This window comes from Nanorana parkeri, unplaced genomic scaffold (assembly GCF_000935625.1).
Source record: "Nanorana parkeri isolate BGI_ZX_2015 unplaced genomic scaffold, ASM93562v1 scaffold397, whole genome shotgun sequence".
Lineage (NCBI taxonomy): Eukaryota > Metazoa > Chordata > Amphibia > Anura > Dicroglossidae > Nanorana > Nanorana parkeri.
In genome coordinates, this window is record NW_017306665.1 from 143791 (window position 1) to 162643 (window position 18853).

Genomic DNA, 18853 nt, shown 5'->3' on the forward strand with positions numbered 1-18853 from the left:
GCTTCTGCCAACCAGTGATGTCACAGGCTGCCAGGGGCTGGGCATGACATCGGTCAGAGCGTCCAAGTTTGCTTAGAGCTGGGTAGAAAGATGCAGATCCTGCAGAGGAGGAGCCGCTGTGACAGAACGGACGAGCAGTGAGGGGAGAGAGAGGCGCCGGCTGTCAGATCCTGGCCGAGCGTCTCTCTCTCTCCTCACTGCTCTGCATTATAGTGACAGCGGCTCCGTCCTCCGCCCTCCCCCGCCGCCGGTTCCTTCACGTCTTCTCGGATCCCCGCTGGGGAGAGCAGCGGGGATCCAGAGAAGCTACGCGATCGACTGGTAGATCGCGATCGACCTTGTGTGCACCACTGGTATATATGGTTGTATTATTTTTATTCAACCCGCGTGCGGAACGAAAAAAATAGAACAGATTGAATCCCCAGCTGTTTCCTTTGTATTCTGACAGCAACCGGCAGCCATTTGGCTAACAATTTTCCGACCTGCTCCTTCGATTAGCCGATAGAGGGATAAGGGGTGAAAGGGTGCCTACAGGGGAGAATTTCAGCTGGTTCATCAACAAGTGGATGAAATTCGAAGTGTGTACAGCCTACTTGAGCCTTTCTATATGGACAGATCACTTGGAAGATGCTCAGAAAAAAACTTAATTCAGCCATGTTGCCTGCTGCAACAAAACATCTAACAGGTAATAAATATTTTTCTAAAATGTATTTTTCTTCATGTTGTATGAAATGTAACACTCGTTATACTGTGTGAATAGGAACACATAACACACATTTCCACTTTTGGCTGCAAAAGTGGAAATACACTTTAAAACTGAACTCCTGCCTTCCCTTCAGTCTTCCACAAGCATGATTTTCTTTACAGGTTGAATATACCTAATGTAATACGTTTTCCTATGCTCTCCAGCTCCATCTAGTAGCCAAAATGCAGTACGACATTACACACATTTTATCTGAAAAGAAAATATATCTAAGAACGTTCGTTTTTGTGTCTACTCACACAGATCGAATTTTCAGAAATATTCGTAGGGCGAATGTGTGAATTGGTTATTAATAGACCCCCTATGCTAAAGTTAGAGACAAGCACTGCAAGGAGTAGAAGGAATAAGGGAAGACAATTTGCAATTGCGTTATCTAGATCAGGGGTGGGGAATTATTATTATAATACAGGATTTATATAGCGCCAACGCTTTACAATATAAGGAAGACATTATAATACAATTCAAGAAAAGATGGTAAGGAGGGCTCTGCCCCTGAGGGCTTACAATCTTAAAGGGGGGGAGAAGTGATACATGATGAGGTAGGTGTGTGGGGATGAATTGTTTGAGAACGTGATGGTTCAGTGGTTAGGTTGAGGTGGGATAGGCTTCCCTGAAGAGATGAGTCTTTAGGGAACACCTAATGGCAGTCAAGGTGGGAGAGAGACGGACAGGTTGGGATACAGAGTTCCAGAGGATGGGAGAGACTCTAGAGAAGTCCTGGAGTCGAGTATGGGAGGAGTTGACAAGGGAGCTGGAAAGCAGGAGGTCATTGGAAGAGCGGAGGGGATGGTTAGGGTGATACTTTGAGACCAGGTTTGAGATATATCCGGGGGCAGAGTTGTGGATGGCTTTATAGGTGACTGTTAATATTTTAAATGTTATCCTTTGGGCGAGTGGAAGCCAGTGTAGGGATTGGCAGAGGGGGGTTGCAGACACTGAATGGTTGGTCAGGTGGATGAGTCTAGCAGCTGCATTCATGATAGACTGAAGGGGGGGTTACCTGTGTAGTGTTAGACCAATGAGGAGGGAGTTACAATAGTCAAGATGGTAGATAACAAGTGAATGGATGAGTAATTTAGCGGTTTCATTGGTGAGGAAGGGGCGTATTTTGGAGAACCTCCGGCCCTCCAGCTGTGGTGAAAATACCAATCCCATGAGGCATTGAAAGATTCTCACAGGCATGGCTTTCAGAGACAGACGCATCATGGAAATTGTAGTTTCACCACAGCTGGAGGGCAGGAGGTTCCCCACCCCTGATCTAGATAGAAAGAGAATGCATTGGTGGTATACATAAGAAAATGTTGTGTTGTGAAATGTTGTTAGAGCCGTTCACTCACCATTCTTTTAGGATGGCGCATCTCTTGTCCGGTCAATAATATCCACTATCACACGAGGTTCTGAATCATCGTCATACTGCCTTGTTGATGGGTAAAATGTTGTTGCTTGGTTTTCCCTAAAGGTGAGATAGAAATAACAATAGATGATTGCACACATTATATACTGAGAACTTGTGAGAGGACCACAGGGTCATACTATAGAGGGGGAACCATGGGAAGAGTGGAGGCAACTGATTTTTGGAATGTGAGCTTGAAAACAGAATCTTGGCAGGTAAAGTAAATGGGACATTTTCTAAAATATGAATGAATAATAGATTGCAAAAATGGAGAGAGGAATAAGAAGGGAGCATTAGACGTTAATCATGCAAGCCTGACATGTTCTCTCTAGTAGAAGTATGTCAGCGCTGCTGGATCGCCATATCAGGAATAAACAAAGTGGATAATTATAAAGGAAAGGGCTGTCCCATGATCCTCTGCACCTAACAACAGAATCATTATTTTTCAATGAGATCGTTAAACCTGCCGAGGATGTTCTATAATGGTCATTTGTGTGGACCTACCTCAGGGTCAAGACACATATGTAGGTAGTAAAGCAAATCAATTTCACTTTCTTTAAAGTAAACATAATTATCTTGCCATTAACCTTCTGCAAGACCTTTATAGAATAGGTGTGGATTTATGAATCAATAAAAGAACTCATATAATCCTCACTGGTAGATCCTTGCAGATAGCAAAGTGTAAAATGAAATATAGCAGTAGGCCTTGCTGCTCTCTTTCAGGATAGGGTATGCCTGGACTAAAAGACATAAAGAACAAGCGAACGCACCAAACTAGTGCGTTGTCATAAAACCACTATACGTATGTAAAAGCAATGATTCCATTCACATAGAGTTGGCGAGGTGCAGGCATAACAACGGCCTTGCTGATGAAACAATGGATCAATATGTACTGTGGGTAAGGATACTGCTTGATGTAGGGTAGATGTGTCCTAACTAATGTATCCCAATCCCAGTATCCCTAAGAATGAGATGATGTGTGGACCGATATGGGTTAGACTTGGTGGACGTATGTCTTTATTCAACCCCAAATACTATGTAATGTAGGCTGGTCCACTCCAGAACTCACCTGTAGCATTTAATTAACCGTATGCATCTCTAGAGACCACGTAGTTTGTGTTAGTCTCAGTAACGCGGCCCCGAGTTTTGGGGAACGCCCCTTTTGCCAAGCCTAGTGTACTGCACTCGGTTAACATATTATACGAGGGGAGGCCAATAAGTTCTTACCCTCACCATGATCTACATGTGCTAGGGATCTGACATTTTGCATTTTTATAGGTGGATATCTTAGTAATATGCATGCCAATTTTTGTTTTTGTAGGTCGTGGTGAATTATAATCAGAGCCAAGAGAAATGGAGTAGGTGTCATGCTGGACAAAGTGGAATACCGAGCCGCGATTAGGTTCCTCCATATTCAAGTGAAATCTGCCCAAATAATCCCTGAAGAGATGTCAGTGATTGTGGCTATGAATCTCTGCCCCATCCACCTTACTCACCTGACCTGGCACCTTCGGACTTTTTCCTGTTTCCAAATCTGAAGAAACCTTTACGGGGAAGACGTTTCCGCAATGATGAGGCAGTCATTACTGAAGTTGATAGTTGGTTTTCCTCCAAATCTGCATACTTCTACGCAGATGGTATTAAACGTCTGTTCCACAGATGTGAAAAGTGTGTAACCATAGGAGGCGGATATGTAGAGAAGGAAGTCAGTGGACTAAATTTCAGATCCCGAGCACATCTGGATCTTGGCGAGAGTAAGAACTTATTGGCCTCCCCCTCGTATAAGCTACTTCATTCTCATTTGTCATTAGATACTCTTTTTGAACACTGGAATTCCAAAAAGACAATTCCAATAAAACTACCGGCCAGCGTGTCCCAGTTTGCTAAGTACACATAATCCCGCCAAGCTGTTAGCAACCTTGGATGCTCTGGCTGGCATCCCGCCCTGCTTCTGCCAACCAGTGATGTCACAGGCTGCCAGGGGCTGGGCATGACATCGGTCAGAGCGTCCAAGTTTGCTTAGAGCTGGGTAGAAAGATGCAGATCCTGCAGAGGGGGGCGTCACCTCCCTCTGCTCTGATTGCTTGCGTCTTTGTGGTCAGCCCAATGCTACAATGGAGGTCTGGAGTGGACCATGCTGCACTGGCTAGGAATCTGTTCTATTTACCCTGAACTGTCAGGAGGAGAGCCAAAGATCTAAACAGCAAGTAGTACCATGAAACCATGATAGCTATTGCTCAAGCGTCTTCTTTAGGCAGCAGGTCTATCCAATGAGAAGAGTCACTGCTGAGACGACTGCCTGAGTTCTGTAAACAATGAGCTTTACGTCAAAGGAATAAACTGAGAACCTGGAAAACCCTAAAAAGATACTATCTTATCCAGTTGCACAAAGTATGCTTGACTCAGTTACGCTTAGAATTTTAAAGATTTCTTTGTAGCGCTCTCAATATTTTTTACATTGACAGTGCTTGTATTGTGCCTATGTGCCCAACTACCCTCAAAAGTGTATTAAGGTGCACCAAAATGGAATTTTCTTACCAAAACCAAAAATTAAAAAAAACAAAAAAATGTTTTTCTAATCTTTTCAATAATTTTTTTAATATTCTATATTTATTTAATTGCTTTTATTTTTACTTTACTGTCGGGGACTTTAGGGAAATATTAGGGGTCTACTCAGAACCCTGATATTTCCCTTTTAAAATAGAAAAAGAGACTGAGAACACAGAGTCCTATCTCTTTTTCTGCAGCCCCGTTATGAATGAATAGGAATCCTCTATACTGAGTGTTCCTGTCCATTTATAACTTGTGAAGATAGTATGTTTATCATGAATGAACAGGAGGTAATGTAGTTCACTTCACATTCATTCATAATTGGGGACACAGTAAATATACTATGTCCTCAATTATTTACAAGCGCTGACTGCTTGTACCCGCTCTCCTTTCATAACAGGGATTCACTGAAATTTCAGCTGCTGAAACAAATTGGCATAAAATGGCACTTTGGGCAAAATGCAGAAGCTGTGAGCGATGTGTCACTGGAGGCTGAGCTCTCCTTCCGCACCACCCTGCTCAGCCTCCCGTGACACATAAGGATGGAGAGCGGTGTGGGGGCGGAGACAGCTGTGAGCTGTCACAGGAGGCCGATTCGGTGGTGCAAGGGAGGAGTCAGCTGTCAGAGAATATCAAGCTCTCCTCTCTGCACAGCTCGTTAAGCCTCCTGTGACAGCGAGTAAGGATGGAGACCGGTACAAGCAGTCAGTGATGAGCTGTATAGAGCAGTATAGAGGCTTCCTGTTCATTCACAACAAGGGCTGCAGAAAAAGATTGTAAACTGGATGCTGTTTAGTGATTTACAGCCCTCAGTTCATTCATAAATAACTGAGGGCTGTTGGACACCTGAGTCCTCATCGAAAACTAGCTGTGCCATGTTGGGCAGAGTGTTAAGGAAGATGCTGCCACAGAGAAATATTCAACTCTATGAACATCTCTGGCAGCAACTCAGTCTCACTTAGTGACACTAAACTCAGGAGTTAAATCTTAAAAATGCATTTAGGTATCCTAACTATCAACAAAAATGTATCTTATTTGTGTATCACTCGGCTGTAGATCCTCAAATCATCTCTGAATTGGTGCTGACACTGTCCTACTTCTGGAGGGGGGCTACTTTTGTTCCCCATGTTCCTGTGTGTGTTGTAGACATGTGTGATTCCTATAGTACCGAAATTAAAGTCATACAAATTTCTGTATATTCTGAGATTTGGAAGCATCCGAATTTCCAAATAACAGAAATAACAAATCTGAACGAATCTGAATGTTTGATAACGAAATTTGAATACATTCGAATTGCATTTGGAACGAAACAAGCAGGAAAGCTATGTGTCATTTACAGCTCTCCGGGTTTTCTGCTCTTTGTTGACATTCTGGACTTGTATCCCAAATGGAAGCAAAGTAACAGAATATTATTACAAAATGTAAAGAAAGAACAAAGCTGAGATGTGTGTTATTCTGTAACAGCTTCTGCTTCTTTGCTGACATTCCGATCCCGAATGTAAACAAAGAATTTGATAGCTGTCACAGAATACACAAAAGTGTTAAACGGTCCACAGAAATAATAATTAAACCCCCCCCCCCACACACACACACAAAACTCATACCAGACCCTTTAGGACTGGTAGGAATGTTAGGGGGGACCCCTGATGCAAGAAAAACATAAAACAGCGTGTAGCTCTCCTGGCAATTCCTACCATGCCCTTTAGGTCTGGTAGGAATTTTAAGGAGGAACCCCAACGCCAAATAAATGGAAAAAAACGTGGTGTCCCCCCTAAAATCCCATACCAGACCCTTAACCCGGGCAGCAGCCTGGCAGGACAGGAAAGGAAGGGGGACAAGCGAGCAGCCCACCCCTCCCTCCACCATACCAGGCTACATGCCCTCAGTATTGGGAGGGTGATTTTCCAGGGGGGATTCCCTGGAAAAGCGCCTTGTCCCCATGCCGATGAGGACAAGGGCCTCTTCCCCAAAACCCTGGCCCGGTGGTTGTGGGGGGTCTGCGGACAGGGGGGCTCATCTCCATCTGGGTGCCCCCTACACCTAAAGGGCCTGGTATGAATTGCTGGGGGAACCTCACACTATTAATTTTTCTCTTGTTTCTACGGAGTGTCAAAAGTTAAAAAGAAACAAAAGTAAACATTCAATGTCACTTTTCTGCAATTCATTTTTGTTCGTAATTATCATTTTAACTCATCCGAAGTTAACAAACAAATTAATTGACCCGAATTCAAAAAAACAAAATAACGAAACATCCAAAACTAAACACATTTTTTGCCGGCTTACATCTCCAGTGTGTTGTAAAGTAGTCACCACTCCAAGCTCGCTCCTGTGATAGACTACAATCTCAATGCAAATTAGTAATCTGGACGTGAGATTATGGGAGTGAGCTTGGAGCGGTGGCTACTTTACAACACACACAGGGACCAGGGGAACAAAAGTAGCCTTGAATACATTTTTAAGATTGAACTCCTGAGTGTCACTTTAACAACTAATGGATTCCAGTATGGCTAATTTCAGGCAAGGGTCCATATATCTAACAGCCCTGGGCTCACATGTGGAGGTAAAGACGCTTAGGGCTACAAATCAAAACTGCGTGAGTAAGAGGAAAACATTTAAAGCACAACTAAAGCTTTTTCTTGCAAACACTCCAAAATTGCAAGTTCATGCATGCAACCTTGCACAATTTCAGTAGGACAGATGTCAATAGAACAGATTTCAATATGGCCTACCGTATCCAAAGCATCCTCAGGATGGTCATCCACACTGCACTATTAAGCTGGTGATACACCTATAGATTATCTGCAGATTTTCTATGGTCAGATGGAAAAGTGCAACAGATTCCTCCATCTACGCTAAACTGTGTGGATGGGGGAATCTCCCGCTGGGCCAAGCTTTAGTATCTTGCTAGTCGGTCCCGCTGGCTGTCAACATACCTGAACAACCTGATTGGATGCAGGCATTGCTCAGGTATTTTGAGAGCCAGCGGGGCCGACTAGCAAGATACTGAAGCTTGGCCCAGCGGGAGATTTCCCCATCCACATAGTTTAGTGTAGATGGAGGAATCTGTTGCACTTTTCCATCTGACCATAGAACATCTGCAGACAATCTATAACTGTATGGCCAGCTTTAGAGTATATTGGAATCTGCTGACTTGTGTTGCAAATGCATGCAAAACGCAGAAAGACAATGTCTACTTGAGCTCCCATGAGGTCTAGTTGCTGACTGCTGGAATCATGAAATTGGGAGAGGTTGGTAATATGGACCCTCTCCCTGTATGTGTTGCACTTCTGACGAATAAACTCCACAGTGCGATCGGGGTTGGGTGAAATTAGGGTGCTTTAATATGAACTGCAATAGAATGGAGGACACTCATCACTGAGGGAACAAGTGTGTAACTGACAGGAAGTTCCCTCAGAAACAAGTAACTAAGTTTCCCTTTCCACTTACAGTGCAGCAGGTGCTCTGGTAAATGTGTCCTCTCTCTACTAACAGGATTTTAGCTTGGAGTGTAACTGTGTCCTCTCTGTCAAAACAGGAGTTTAGCTTAGAGTGTCAATGTGTCCTCACTAAGAGAACCTTAACATGTTATTAGAATATTATTTTGGGGGGTGTCTAAGTTTACATTCTTTACATATGCAGGCATGAGCAAGAGCTGATTGGTGAAAAGAGATTAATAGGTGGAGATATGGAGAAGTGATAAAAAGGCTTGTGGGGGAGGGCTTGCTGGCCTCTTGAGACTCGACCAGCAATCTGACCGTGTCCACCCACACTCCCTCTTTTCTTTGAGTTGTCACAGCTTTTTGGCAGTTGTTGGGCCTTGCCAGCTTAATCAGTTACCACATTAACCTTTGCTGAAACCCCTTGATGGTTGGATGCGTGTCTAGAATTGATGGTGAAGGCATTTGGTCTACGTTATGTTATAAGGTGATGTTGTTTGGGTGCTCACAGTTTTTCTGTGACTGACACGATTTCATGGAAGACTGGAAAAATCGTTGTGTATTATGATGTTAAAGTCAAAAAAGCTGTGGCCTTGCCCTTTCAAAAGTTATACGTTGTCTAGTAGTTTATCGGGTGGTGGGAGGGCAGGGAATGAAAACTGTTCTAATTACATGTCCTGAGTCAACTATGATTCTCAGCAGTCAAGATGGAGTTCCACCTTAAGTATGCTTATCTGGGATTGGTCTACCAACAGAACCTCAATGATCAGGAATTAAAGGGAGAGTCTTCCCATACAGTGACCATACAACCCGCTCCTGCAACTGCCTGATGGACCCACTTCTCATTTGGGGCCCATGTTAGCATGTGATGGGATTCAACAAGCAAATTTTAATGTTACAGATTTAGTATTGAATGACCTGAGAAAGCTGCAGAACGGGGCTGTACTTTTATCTTTTTTTGTTTCCCGGAATGCAGTTTGTCATTTGTGAACTGAGGAGATGGACACATTGCCTTTGTCACCCCGTAATCCTGTTACCTGGTGGAGCATTAGCCAGCAGGCTGAGACGAATCATCCTTTCCAGAGACTCCAGCCTCTGGTTCATCTGCTGGAGAGCTTCCCTCTGTTCCTGCTGACTTGCCATCAACATGGATAATGACTGTGAACTCTCTGAACTCTGTGGCTGAAGCCTGGGAGGAAAACAAAGCAAACAGGGACCTTAGAAGCAAAACTCTTTATCTTCTAAAGACAGCCCGGGCTATAGACCCTTCCACGGCCCCCATCTTCAAGGAGCAATTAGGGGTAAAAATAGTTCCTTCTTATACAAGTGAGTACATTTTAGAGATCAAGTGTTCGGTACAAAAATTCATTTCTAACAGACGGGTATAATAAAGCAATTTCCAGACGCCTGCTGACCTCTGTTATTGTCAGGCTCAATATTTCTCTATGCGATGGAACTTTTCACATGACCTTAACACGCACCTGCAGCCCGGAATAAAGCTCTAAAAAAGTTGGTGATAATCTTGTTTTAAAAGCATACTCCATCTTTCATACCTTGTTTCATGTTACATCCATCTTTAGGGTATAACATGACATATGGTTACATTCCCCAACCCTCCACCTCCTTTGGTCTGGTAAATATAGAATTGAAAGCATTTTGCTATATCTGTTTGATAAGTACAACAATGTACTGTTGATTCTTCTAGAAATCCTGTGAGCTTCCTCTAGTGTGCTGGCAATGCTGCGCTAAAATAGCAAATATTGTTATAGTTCTCTCTGTGGACTACAGAACATCTTCTACCTATATTATGGAGATGAGGTGAAGGGAAAGTGTTCTGTAGTCCTAGCACACTTCCTGTCCTAGGGTGACAACACTACTGCTTTGTAGATACAGTGCAGTGAGTGTTGTAACTCTAGGACAGGAAGTGTGTTACTGGCAGGATCACCTGCTGAAAATAAAGGAAAAAAATGAATGCCGCCACCACAACTAAGGACTGATAAGCTGCAATATATTGAATTTCTGTTCTTTGGTTTAGATACACTTTAAATAGGGAGCCACTACCAGCTTTTTCCATATGAAGGAACAGCACATTTATCTTTTCAGTGCACAGCTATGCAGCATGTTGAACTGAACCTATAGTACATGGGGCAAATTGTCTTGTTCTTGGATTGGGACTGCGTTGGGCAACGCTGCCCACATAGGCCAAAACATCAGCGGGTACACTGGTGAACAGGGCCGGATTTACTTTTTCTGCTGCCCAAAGGCCAGGTTCCTCGATGCGCCCCCCTGCCCGCCCCCCCCCCCATGTAGAATGGCAGACCTGCATACAAGTGATCTTGGCGAGATCACTTGTACAAAACAAGCAGAGGCTTCCCTGCTGTACATTTAGCTTTGCTTGCCCAAAAGCAGGGATACATGTAGAAAACAACTACCCACCCGGCGCCCGGAAATGCATGTCCCAGGCATTGGGAAATAGGAATTCCACACCCCTGCTGCCCCTCTACTCCCTGCTGCCGCAAGGCCGTGCCTTAGTTGGCCTTGTGGGGTATCTGGCCCTGCTGGTGAAGAGACAGATGACACAATCAAGTAGGTAATTTGAGCAGCAGGTTATCCCCATGGAAGAAGGGTAAGAACTAGGGATGCATTGATACCGTTTTTTTGGTATCGAGTGCGAGTACCAATATTTTTTTTCCGGTACTCGCCAATAACAAATACTGATACCAGAAGCCCCATTAGTCTGTAAGACGTCTCCATGCTCACTTGTCACCAGGTGACGGGGAAGCATGGAGTCGGCTTTCTGGCCAATCAGGAAGCTGGCGGGCCGGTAATAACTCGCTACCTGGCTTTCTGATTTGCCAGCTTCCCGATCAATCAGGAAGCCGGGAAGCAAGTCATTACACAGCGCCTGGCTTCTTGATTGGCCGGGAGGCCAGCTCCATCCCCACTTGTCACCAGGTGACGAGGGAGCATGGAGCCAGCTTTCTGGCCAATCAGGAAGCAGAGGGTGGGTAATGACTCAATGTCTGTCTTCCTGATTGGTCAGATTCCCGACCAATCATTACACGCTGCCCAGCTTCCTCATTGGCCAAATCAGGAAGCTGGGCACAAAGTGACAGGGGAGCATGGAGCTGGCTTCCCGGCCAATCAGGAGGGCGAGTCATTACCCCCCTCCCCCCAACCCCCCCGGCTTCCTGATTGGACAGAAATCCATCTCCATGCTACCTGGTGATGAGATAGCATGGAGCCGACTTCCCTGCTAATCAGGAAGCTGGGCGGCGTGTAATGACTCGCCGCCCAGCTTCCTGATACCGGACGTTCCAATATCGGGATAGGCATCAGGAGCAATTGGGTGAGCACAAGTACTCACCCAAATACTCAGTATCGGTATTGGTGCCTCCCTAGTAAGAACAGAACATTTGTTCGTCACCAGCAGATAGTAGCAACAGCAATGTTTCGGGGCCACTGAGGACCCCTTCCTCAGGCAGCTTTGTTCTAAATGATGCCTAAGGAAGGGGTCCCCAGTGGTCCTTATATCTGCTGGTGTTGAAAAAAAATGTCTCTCCTTACCCTTCTTCTATGCTGTACTGGTAATAACCTGCTTTTCGAATTACGACGCCATCTGGTCCTTCATTAGTGCTGATAACCTGCTGGTTTGGGCAATGCTGCTGGCGTGAACAAGTCCCTAGAAACGCCCGCTGAATGTTTACATCAGAAGGCTGGCAGGCTGCCAAGATTCTACAGCAGTAAGAAGTAACAGGGAAGGAATTATGATTTAAATGCCTGTGTTGTGAAATTTGAAAATTAAATTCTTCACAATTCTTATAGATACAGAGATGAATGGCTGCTATTTACTTCTTCTTCGAATATGTGAATACTTTATTGTGCATGAGCTGGGCACAGGTTCACTTTAAGAATCACACATTTCAAGATTAAAACCTCTTCTGTTCCCTGTCTTATGATTATTCCATGCCTCTCTACAGGAAACTAGTCACTTTCTCAGCATTAAAACTTCATGCTGAGGAAAGATTCATCCCACGAGTCGTGTTCGCTGCCTCAGATGCGTTTCATAGTGACATACCTCTGCAGGCTATTGGTCTGTTGAGGTTTCGGGCCGGATTTCGTGTTTCCATGGTTACATCTCTTTTTCTGCATGCTGGATAATTCGCTCTTCAGCTTCCTCTCTTTGACTATCTGCATCAGTTCCCCTAGTTCTTCCTGCAGGAGAGAAAGTAGGTTGTTGCTGTGATCGGGCACTGGAGAGTAGTGTGAATACATTAGCTGAGAGGAAAGAGGGTTCATACATTTTTCAATAGTCTCTTCCCACCAGAACATCACAGAGACTTGATAAAGAGGAATATTTCATGGTCTTTAGACTAAACGCTGATGGGGGGGAAGAAGAAGGAGCTGACAATCTGAGTACCGGATTTGTAGCCAATAGGTAATTATGTCATGAAAAGAGATGTTTTTATTTAGAGGTCCCATGTTAAACAAATGAAGTTCACTGGAAACTGATGAAACAAGAGCATAACTTTTTTAAACCAACGGGGAAATCCGTACAGCTTCCTAAACTGAATTCTGCTTCTACAGCAGTGCAGAGACAGGCTCATGGCAGAGAACTGTTAAAGGGATTGTCCACTTTCATATAAACTGAGTGTCTTAGAGCCTTTAGAACCACAAATTGAATTTTTTAAGTCCCCCATAACATTATAAATAAACTGATATTGCGTAGAACCAAGAGGCTGAAAAGTAGCTTAAAGAGACACCGTCACTTTGCCTCCTGATAGCATCCCCCCCTAGCATTCCCTGCCCGTCCCATTATGCTTCCTTGCTGCCTGGGGAGATACTTTCTCCATCCAACAAAAATCCATTAGTAGTTAAAGGGTCAGCACACCCAAAACTGATATTTCCTCATTTGGTAGATACTGGAGAGTTAAATCCAGTGGTGTCTCTAGCCTTTTTGCTGCCTGAGAGGGAGGATTGCTCTCTGATACACATCTGCTGAGTCCAGCTCTTAGTAACCTGGGACGCTCTGTTTAGCGCCCTGCCCAGCTCCTGGCAACTAGTGACATCACTGGTTGCCAGGAGCTGGCTGGGACACCAGCTAGAGCATCCCAGGTTGCTATGAGCAGGGCGAAGAGATGTGTATGGCCTTTACACATTTCACTGCCTGGCTCTTAGCAACCTAGGACACTCTGGCCAGAAAGGGGGCGGCAGGCACACAGCAGACATTGTGCAGCTATGCAACACTGCTTGCTGCCCCCCCACGTGACCCAAACAGATGCCACCTGAGACAACAGACTCAGGTTGCCTCATAAAAGAGTCGGCCCTTGTTAAATCTCCTAAAAATGATTTATAGCTCTCACAGACTCTGCGCCACGTTTTCGGGGTTGCACACCTGGTGTGGCCATTATGAGGTTCCCAGTGCCCCTGCTGCATGTTGTATTTATTTGATACTATGGAGAATGTAACAGAAGGGGCCTGAACATACAAAGGTGAACAAGAACAGGGTTTGGAATTATGGCAGGGAGATCTAATTTTTGGAGTAGCTAAAGCCTATAAGAAGCCAAGAGTGACTTAGTAAACCAGAATCCATCTAGATCTTAAATATCATTTTAGGTGGACTAAACTTTTAAAGTACTTCTAAATCCAAATTTGTTCAGTTTAGTTTGTGGAAAATGGTTCATACGGCTGTCATTTTTGCCATGTGTCTGCCATTGGCCAGATTTCCCTTTACTTCCTGTCCGGTAGATTCAATAGGAAGTGAGGAAATCACTATAAAGTGAGGGAAATCTCTTTTTGATGTGTTCCTATTGGAAGATTTCCCCCCTTTCCTCTTCTCTTGACAACTCAAAATTTTGGGTTTTTCGCTCAATTTTCTCAGAAGCCTGAGCATTGTTCCCTGTGGGCCATGGATTGTGGTTGCATTGCTTTACTGGCTCCAGTGCAAAAAATAATAAATGTACATTTGTTCTTTAAATGAATATGTGTGTTCTGGTGCGGGAGGTGCGTTGCATTGCCATTCATTTGAATGACACCCCCAATGCATTTCACACCCACATTTCGATGGCCTGCACCAGAACGCTCAGTACTGCAATGCGACTTGGGCCATGACTTAATGACCCAGGACAAATGTGGGTCTTGAGGTTATACAGGTTGAGAACCACTGCCATACACTAAAGGTATAGAGAATGCCATATTGCAATTCATTTTGTGTAACAGTTTTAGAAAATTACAGCGGATTCAGATAGGAATAGAAAGGAACTTTTTAATAACATTAAATTACAAAATGACTTGTGTAGCATTTATATGTGCTATATTCATATTTAACAAAGGTAGAGTTTTTTCTTTAGGTGATTTGGCAGTATAGGGATTAGATTCCAGCACAGAAAAGTACTCGCTATATAGACATATCAGAACATACAACCAAGGCCGGATTCCCGGCAAGGCCACCGAGGCACGGCCTCGGGGCGGCACTGAGCAGAGGGGTGGCACACCCGACGCCCGGAACATGGAGTTCCGGGCACCGGGCGGTAATTTGTTTTCTACATTTAGCTCTGCTTTGCACAAGAGAGCTAAATGTAGAATAGGAGAAATCACCTGTTTCTTTACAAGTAATCTCGGCGATGTTGCCAAGATCACTTGTAATTAGACCTCTCTCCCTGCTGCGTCCTCCCGGCTCAGTCCTCGCAGCCGCCGTCTTCAGGATGGAGAGCGGTGAGCAGAGCGGCAGGGTTAAAACTAACCCTGATGCTCTGTGTAGACAGTGAGAGGGGAGAGCTGTGCTCTTCCCCTCACCTGTCACAGAAGTTCCAGCAGAGTGCTGTGCTAGAACTCCTGTATTGGAGGTGACAGGTTCAATAAAGTGAACCTGTTACCTCCAAATGCTATCACACAGTAACTTGTTATCTCCTGTGTGATAGCAATAAAGTTAGGTGAAAAAAAATAGATAAAAAAATTATGACATAAATAAATTTTTAAAAAAAGGAAAAAAAGACAACATAAATAAAAATGTAAAAAGTAAAAAAAAAAAAAAAGTGATAAAAAAGTTAAAAAAAAGAAACAAAACCCGACCTTGGGGCGGCAGGGAGGGTAAATCTGGTCCTGCGAGCAACGTAATATCTCTTACGGAATTTCTTCCTTAAGAAACAGAATGAATCTTAGATGTGTGTCAGTGACAGCTCTTGCTTACTTTGCAGAGGTTGTTAATTAGCCTGCAGTGTCTTTTTCATGTCAAGCCTTGTTTTAATCATTACATCGGAAATTAATTGCCTTATTGTGAAAGAGGGAATGGAAATCAACAGCAAAACTCAAATGAGATCTAAGAGGATAAGCAGAGAAAAAAAAGCCTGACTTGTGAATTTCAATTAGGTCATAAAAGAAATTAATTAAGATCAGAGATTGCCACTTTTAAATTGCTAACAATTACATTTGTGCATTTTAGGAGAGAAGTTTGGTGTGTGATGAGCATGGCAGTCGGGATTCACCTGGATAATATCTGCTGATTATGATGCAGGCTAAGTACAAGCCTATATTACGTGGCCCGTTTTTAAGTATTATTCAGTCCATTGATATTCTGGGCAAGTTAGATATTAGAGTGTACGTGTCTCTGCTCTTCACAGAAAATCAGCTGGGAAAACAGTCTATTGGCTAATATTTCCAAAGAAAATTGAAAGTCTTTATTAATATGGTGACCTGAATTTGCCCCTGATCTGCCCTTGATGAAAGGTGGTACAGTATTAAAGTGGACCCAAGCTCAGAAAGTGAGCATTTGTTATCTTCTAGGAAACAACTAGAAATGTTAATGGATGCACCGAAATTAAATTTTTAGGCCGAAACCGAAATGAAAATAGTCGTCAGGCCGAAACCGAAACTGACTTTTTTTTCCAAAACTTTTTCAAATGTTTTAAATTATTTAAAAATTATTTTTTTACTTTACTGTTGGGGGCTTTGGGGGAAATGTCAGCGGTCTAAACAGATCCCTGATATTTCCCTTTTAAAATAGAAAAAGAGATTTAGGAAACAAAGTCCTAAATCTCTTTTTCTGGAGCCTCTATACTGATTGCTCCTGCCCACTCATAAACTGAGGAGTTACTATGTCCACAATCCTGAATGAACAGGAAGTGATGTAGAGTACTTCCTGTTCATTCATAACAGGGGACACAGTAAGCTTACTATGTCCTCATTTATTTACAAACACTCAGCGATCAGTTGTACTCCACTCCTCCTGCACTGCCCCACTCGGCCTCCTGTGGCAGCTGACAGCTCTCTCCTCCCTGCAATATCCAGCTCTGCCACCTGAAAGCTACTCTCCTTCCTGCTGGTCACCAGCTGCAAGCTTCGTTCTGTCCCCCCTCCAATCCCCACTGCTCTACCCCGTCTGTTTCGGCAGAGGCAGCGGAGATCGGAGGGGACACAGAACCGATCCAGCTGCTGGTGCCCAATGTGGGGAAGGCAAGCTGTTCTCTGCCCTCACGTGTCCTGCTTCATCCCCCAGCTTACCCTCCAAGATGGATCCCCGGAGCGGCCATTCAGCTCGGAGCAGCTGAGGGGCAGACACAGTGTCGTCTAGTGGCCGCACAGAAGTACTACATGCCGCGGAATGCTATCAGTGTCCAGAGACACCAGACACAAGATTGAGAGCAATGAGGTTCAGGATGAAGAGCGGGGAGGATCAGCAAACATGTGAAATATTTGCTGATCCTTCCATGTACTGCTCAAACATCGGTGTGATCAGAACTGATGTTTGTAAATAACTGGGACATTTAGTGTTTAGTTACTGTGTCTCTGTGTCTACAATTATGAATGAATAGGAAATGCTCTACATCACTTCCTGTTCAATCATGATTGTGGACATAGTAACTAATACTATCTCCTCAGTTTATAAATTGACAGGAGCAGCTCAGTATAGAGGTTTCCTGTGGATTCATAACAGGGGCTCAGAAAAAGAGATTTAGGGCTCTGTGTCCTCAATCTCTTTTTTCTATTTTATAAAGCAAATATCAGGGGCGTGTTTAGACCCCTAATATTTCCCCAAAGCCCATAAGAGTAAAGTTAAAAAAAAAAAAAAAAGTTATTTTCAGTTTTGGCATGACAAATGTTAACATTTCCGGTTCGGTTTTGGTCTAAAAATGGCTCCTAGTGCTGTTTCTTCCTCCCATAGTCTGAGATCTGCTGTACAAGGGCTACACGTCTGATTCAGGTCAAATTCAGGCACTTGAACTGGCTATAGTAAGAAAAATACACCTAAAGATGGGTTAATAAATGCAGAGCTATATTAATCTTTATATTTTAAGGTCAATAAGAGTTTATTAAGGGTTTTTTCACAAACAAACAGAAACAGAGCATAGCAGCCCAAGAGGACAGCTAGCACTGAACAACAGTGTATGCTTAAGAAGTACAGGTTTTGCATTTGATCATATGATAGCAATACACCCAGCAACAGGAACCAGTAAATCACCAGTTTTAGTAAATGAACAAAAAGGAGGAGCACTGCAACAATGCAGCCTCCATGATGAGGTAGTCAGAATAACAACAGCAATGGAAGGGCAAACTGGCTTATACCAACCTTCCTATATTACTGAACTACCGGCATAAAGTAGGACATACAATGATGCCAACCATACGCTTTTGAAAACATAACACCATGGAGAAGGGGAAGGCATAGGAACCAGGTAAAAACATAAAGACTAAGAGCGACTTAAAGATAAAGAAACATGGATAGGGGGGAGAATGGGGGGGAGGAGGAAGACAGGAGGGCAAGGCAGGGTTGGGGGGGAGGAAATGACGCCTCATAGGGGACATGTCGCCCAGTAAGGGAGCTCACAAGGAGAGACCCAGACGCGTTTCCCCCCCTCTTCTGCGTCACAAACCATCATAGAAGTCAGGGGATGATCTCAGCCAAGAACCCGGCAGAGGCTCGAAAGTCAAGCCACACTGACCATGTGACAGTGTATTTCGTACCTGTGTCATGTTCATCAGCCATCAAGCGTTCCAAGTCCGCAATGCGGTCCATTTCCAGAGTCCCTTCCGCCAAAGAGGGAATAACTGGTGTACGCCAGTGGCGGGTATGACCGCCCTTGCAGCTGTTAGAAAGTGCCGCGATGTAACATACAGGCCTGATCTCCTGTCCAGGTGCGGAGCTCGCTGGCTCCTCCCCCTCAACTGTTTTAAGACACTATTGCACAGTGGGCCGGTGTCCGTGCAAGGAGAAAGACGCCGACCTACTGTGCTGACATCCTCGTCTGGATCTCCTAAATCCCCACACTACTTCTCCCACTTAGGACAGCTGATTCCTACCACAGCATACTGCCACAGGCAGCCTCTAACCTGCAGGTAACCATTACCTCAATTCACTATGTCCTATAGCCAGTTGGTGAACTTCCATTAGTCATTGCTGGTTGTTTGAACCATTACTATTACCTGCTATGTGACTTTACCTGGATTACAAACACTGCATGTTACCTGCTTATCAGCTTGTTGCAAAGTGACTTTACCTGGATTACAAACACTGCATGTCACGTGCTTATCAGATTGTTGCTAAATTACTCTACTTGGATTAAAACACTGCTTTTGATTGCCACAACTTAGTCCTGTTACTACTTATTCCATGGTGCATTACTGTCTGTAGCTGAGATCCTACCAGACCACGGCAGTACCTTACACGCAAGAGCCCCCGTTTTACAGATTTCAGAGAGCCTGGTATCATAGACA

General features: G+C 44.1%; 1 protein-coding gene across 1 annotated transcript in view; it reads right to left on the minus strand.

The window, feature by feature from the left end:
- Positions 1-2107: 2107 nt before the first annotated feature.
- The window catches only part of LOC108789433 (transient receptor potential channel pyrexia-like), a 92026-nt gene continuing 75280 nt past the window's right edge, over positions 2108-18853 (minus strand). The window contains exons 18-21 of the mRNA XM_018559457.1: positions 12222-12358; positions 9181-9332; positions 2812-2896; positions 2108-2216 (exon numbers count right to left, since the gene is read on the minus strand). Of these exons, the coding sequence (XP_018414959.1) occupies positions 2108-2216; positions 2812-2896; positions 9181-9332; positions 12222-12358 (483 nt within the window). The remainder of the gene's footprint in view (positions 2217-2811; positions 2897-9180; positions 9333-12221; positions 12359-18853) is intronic.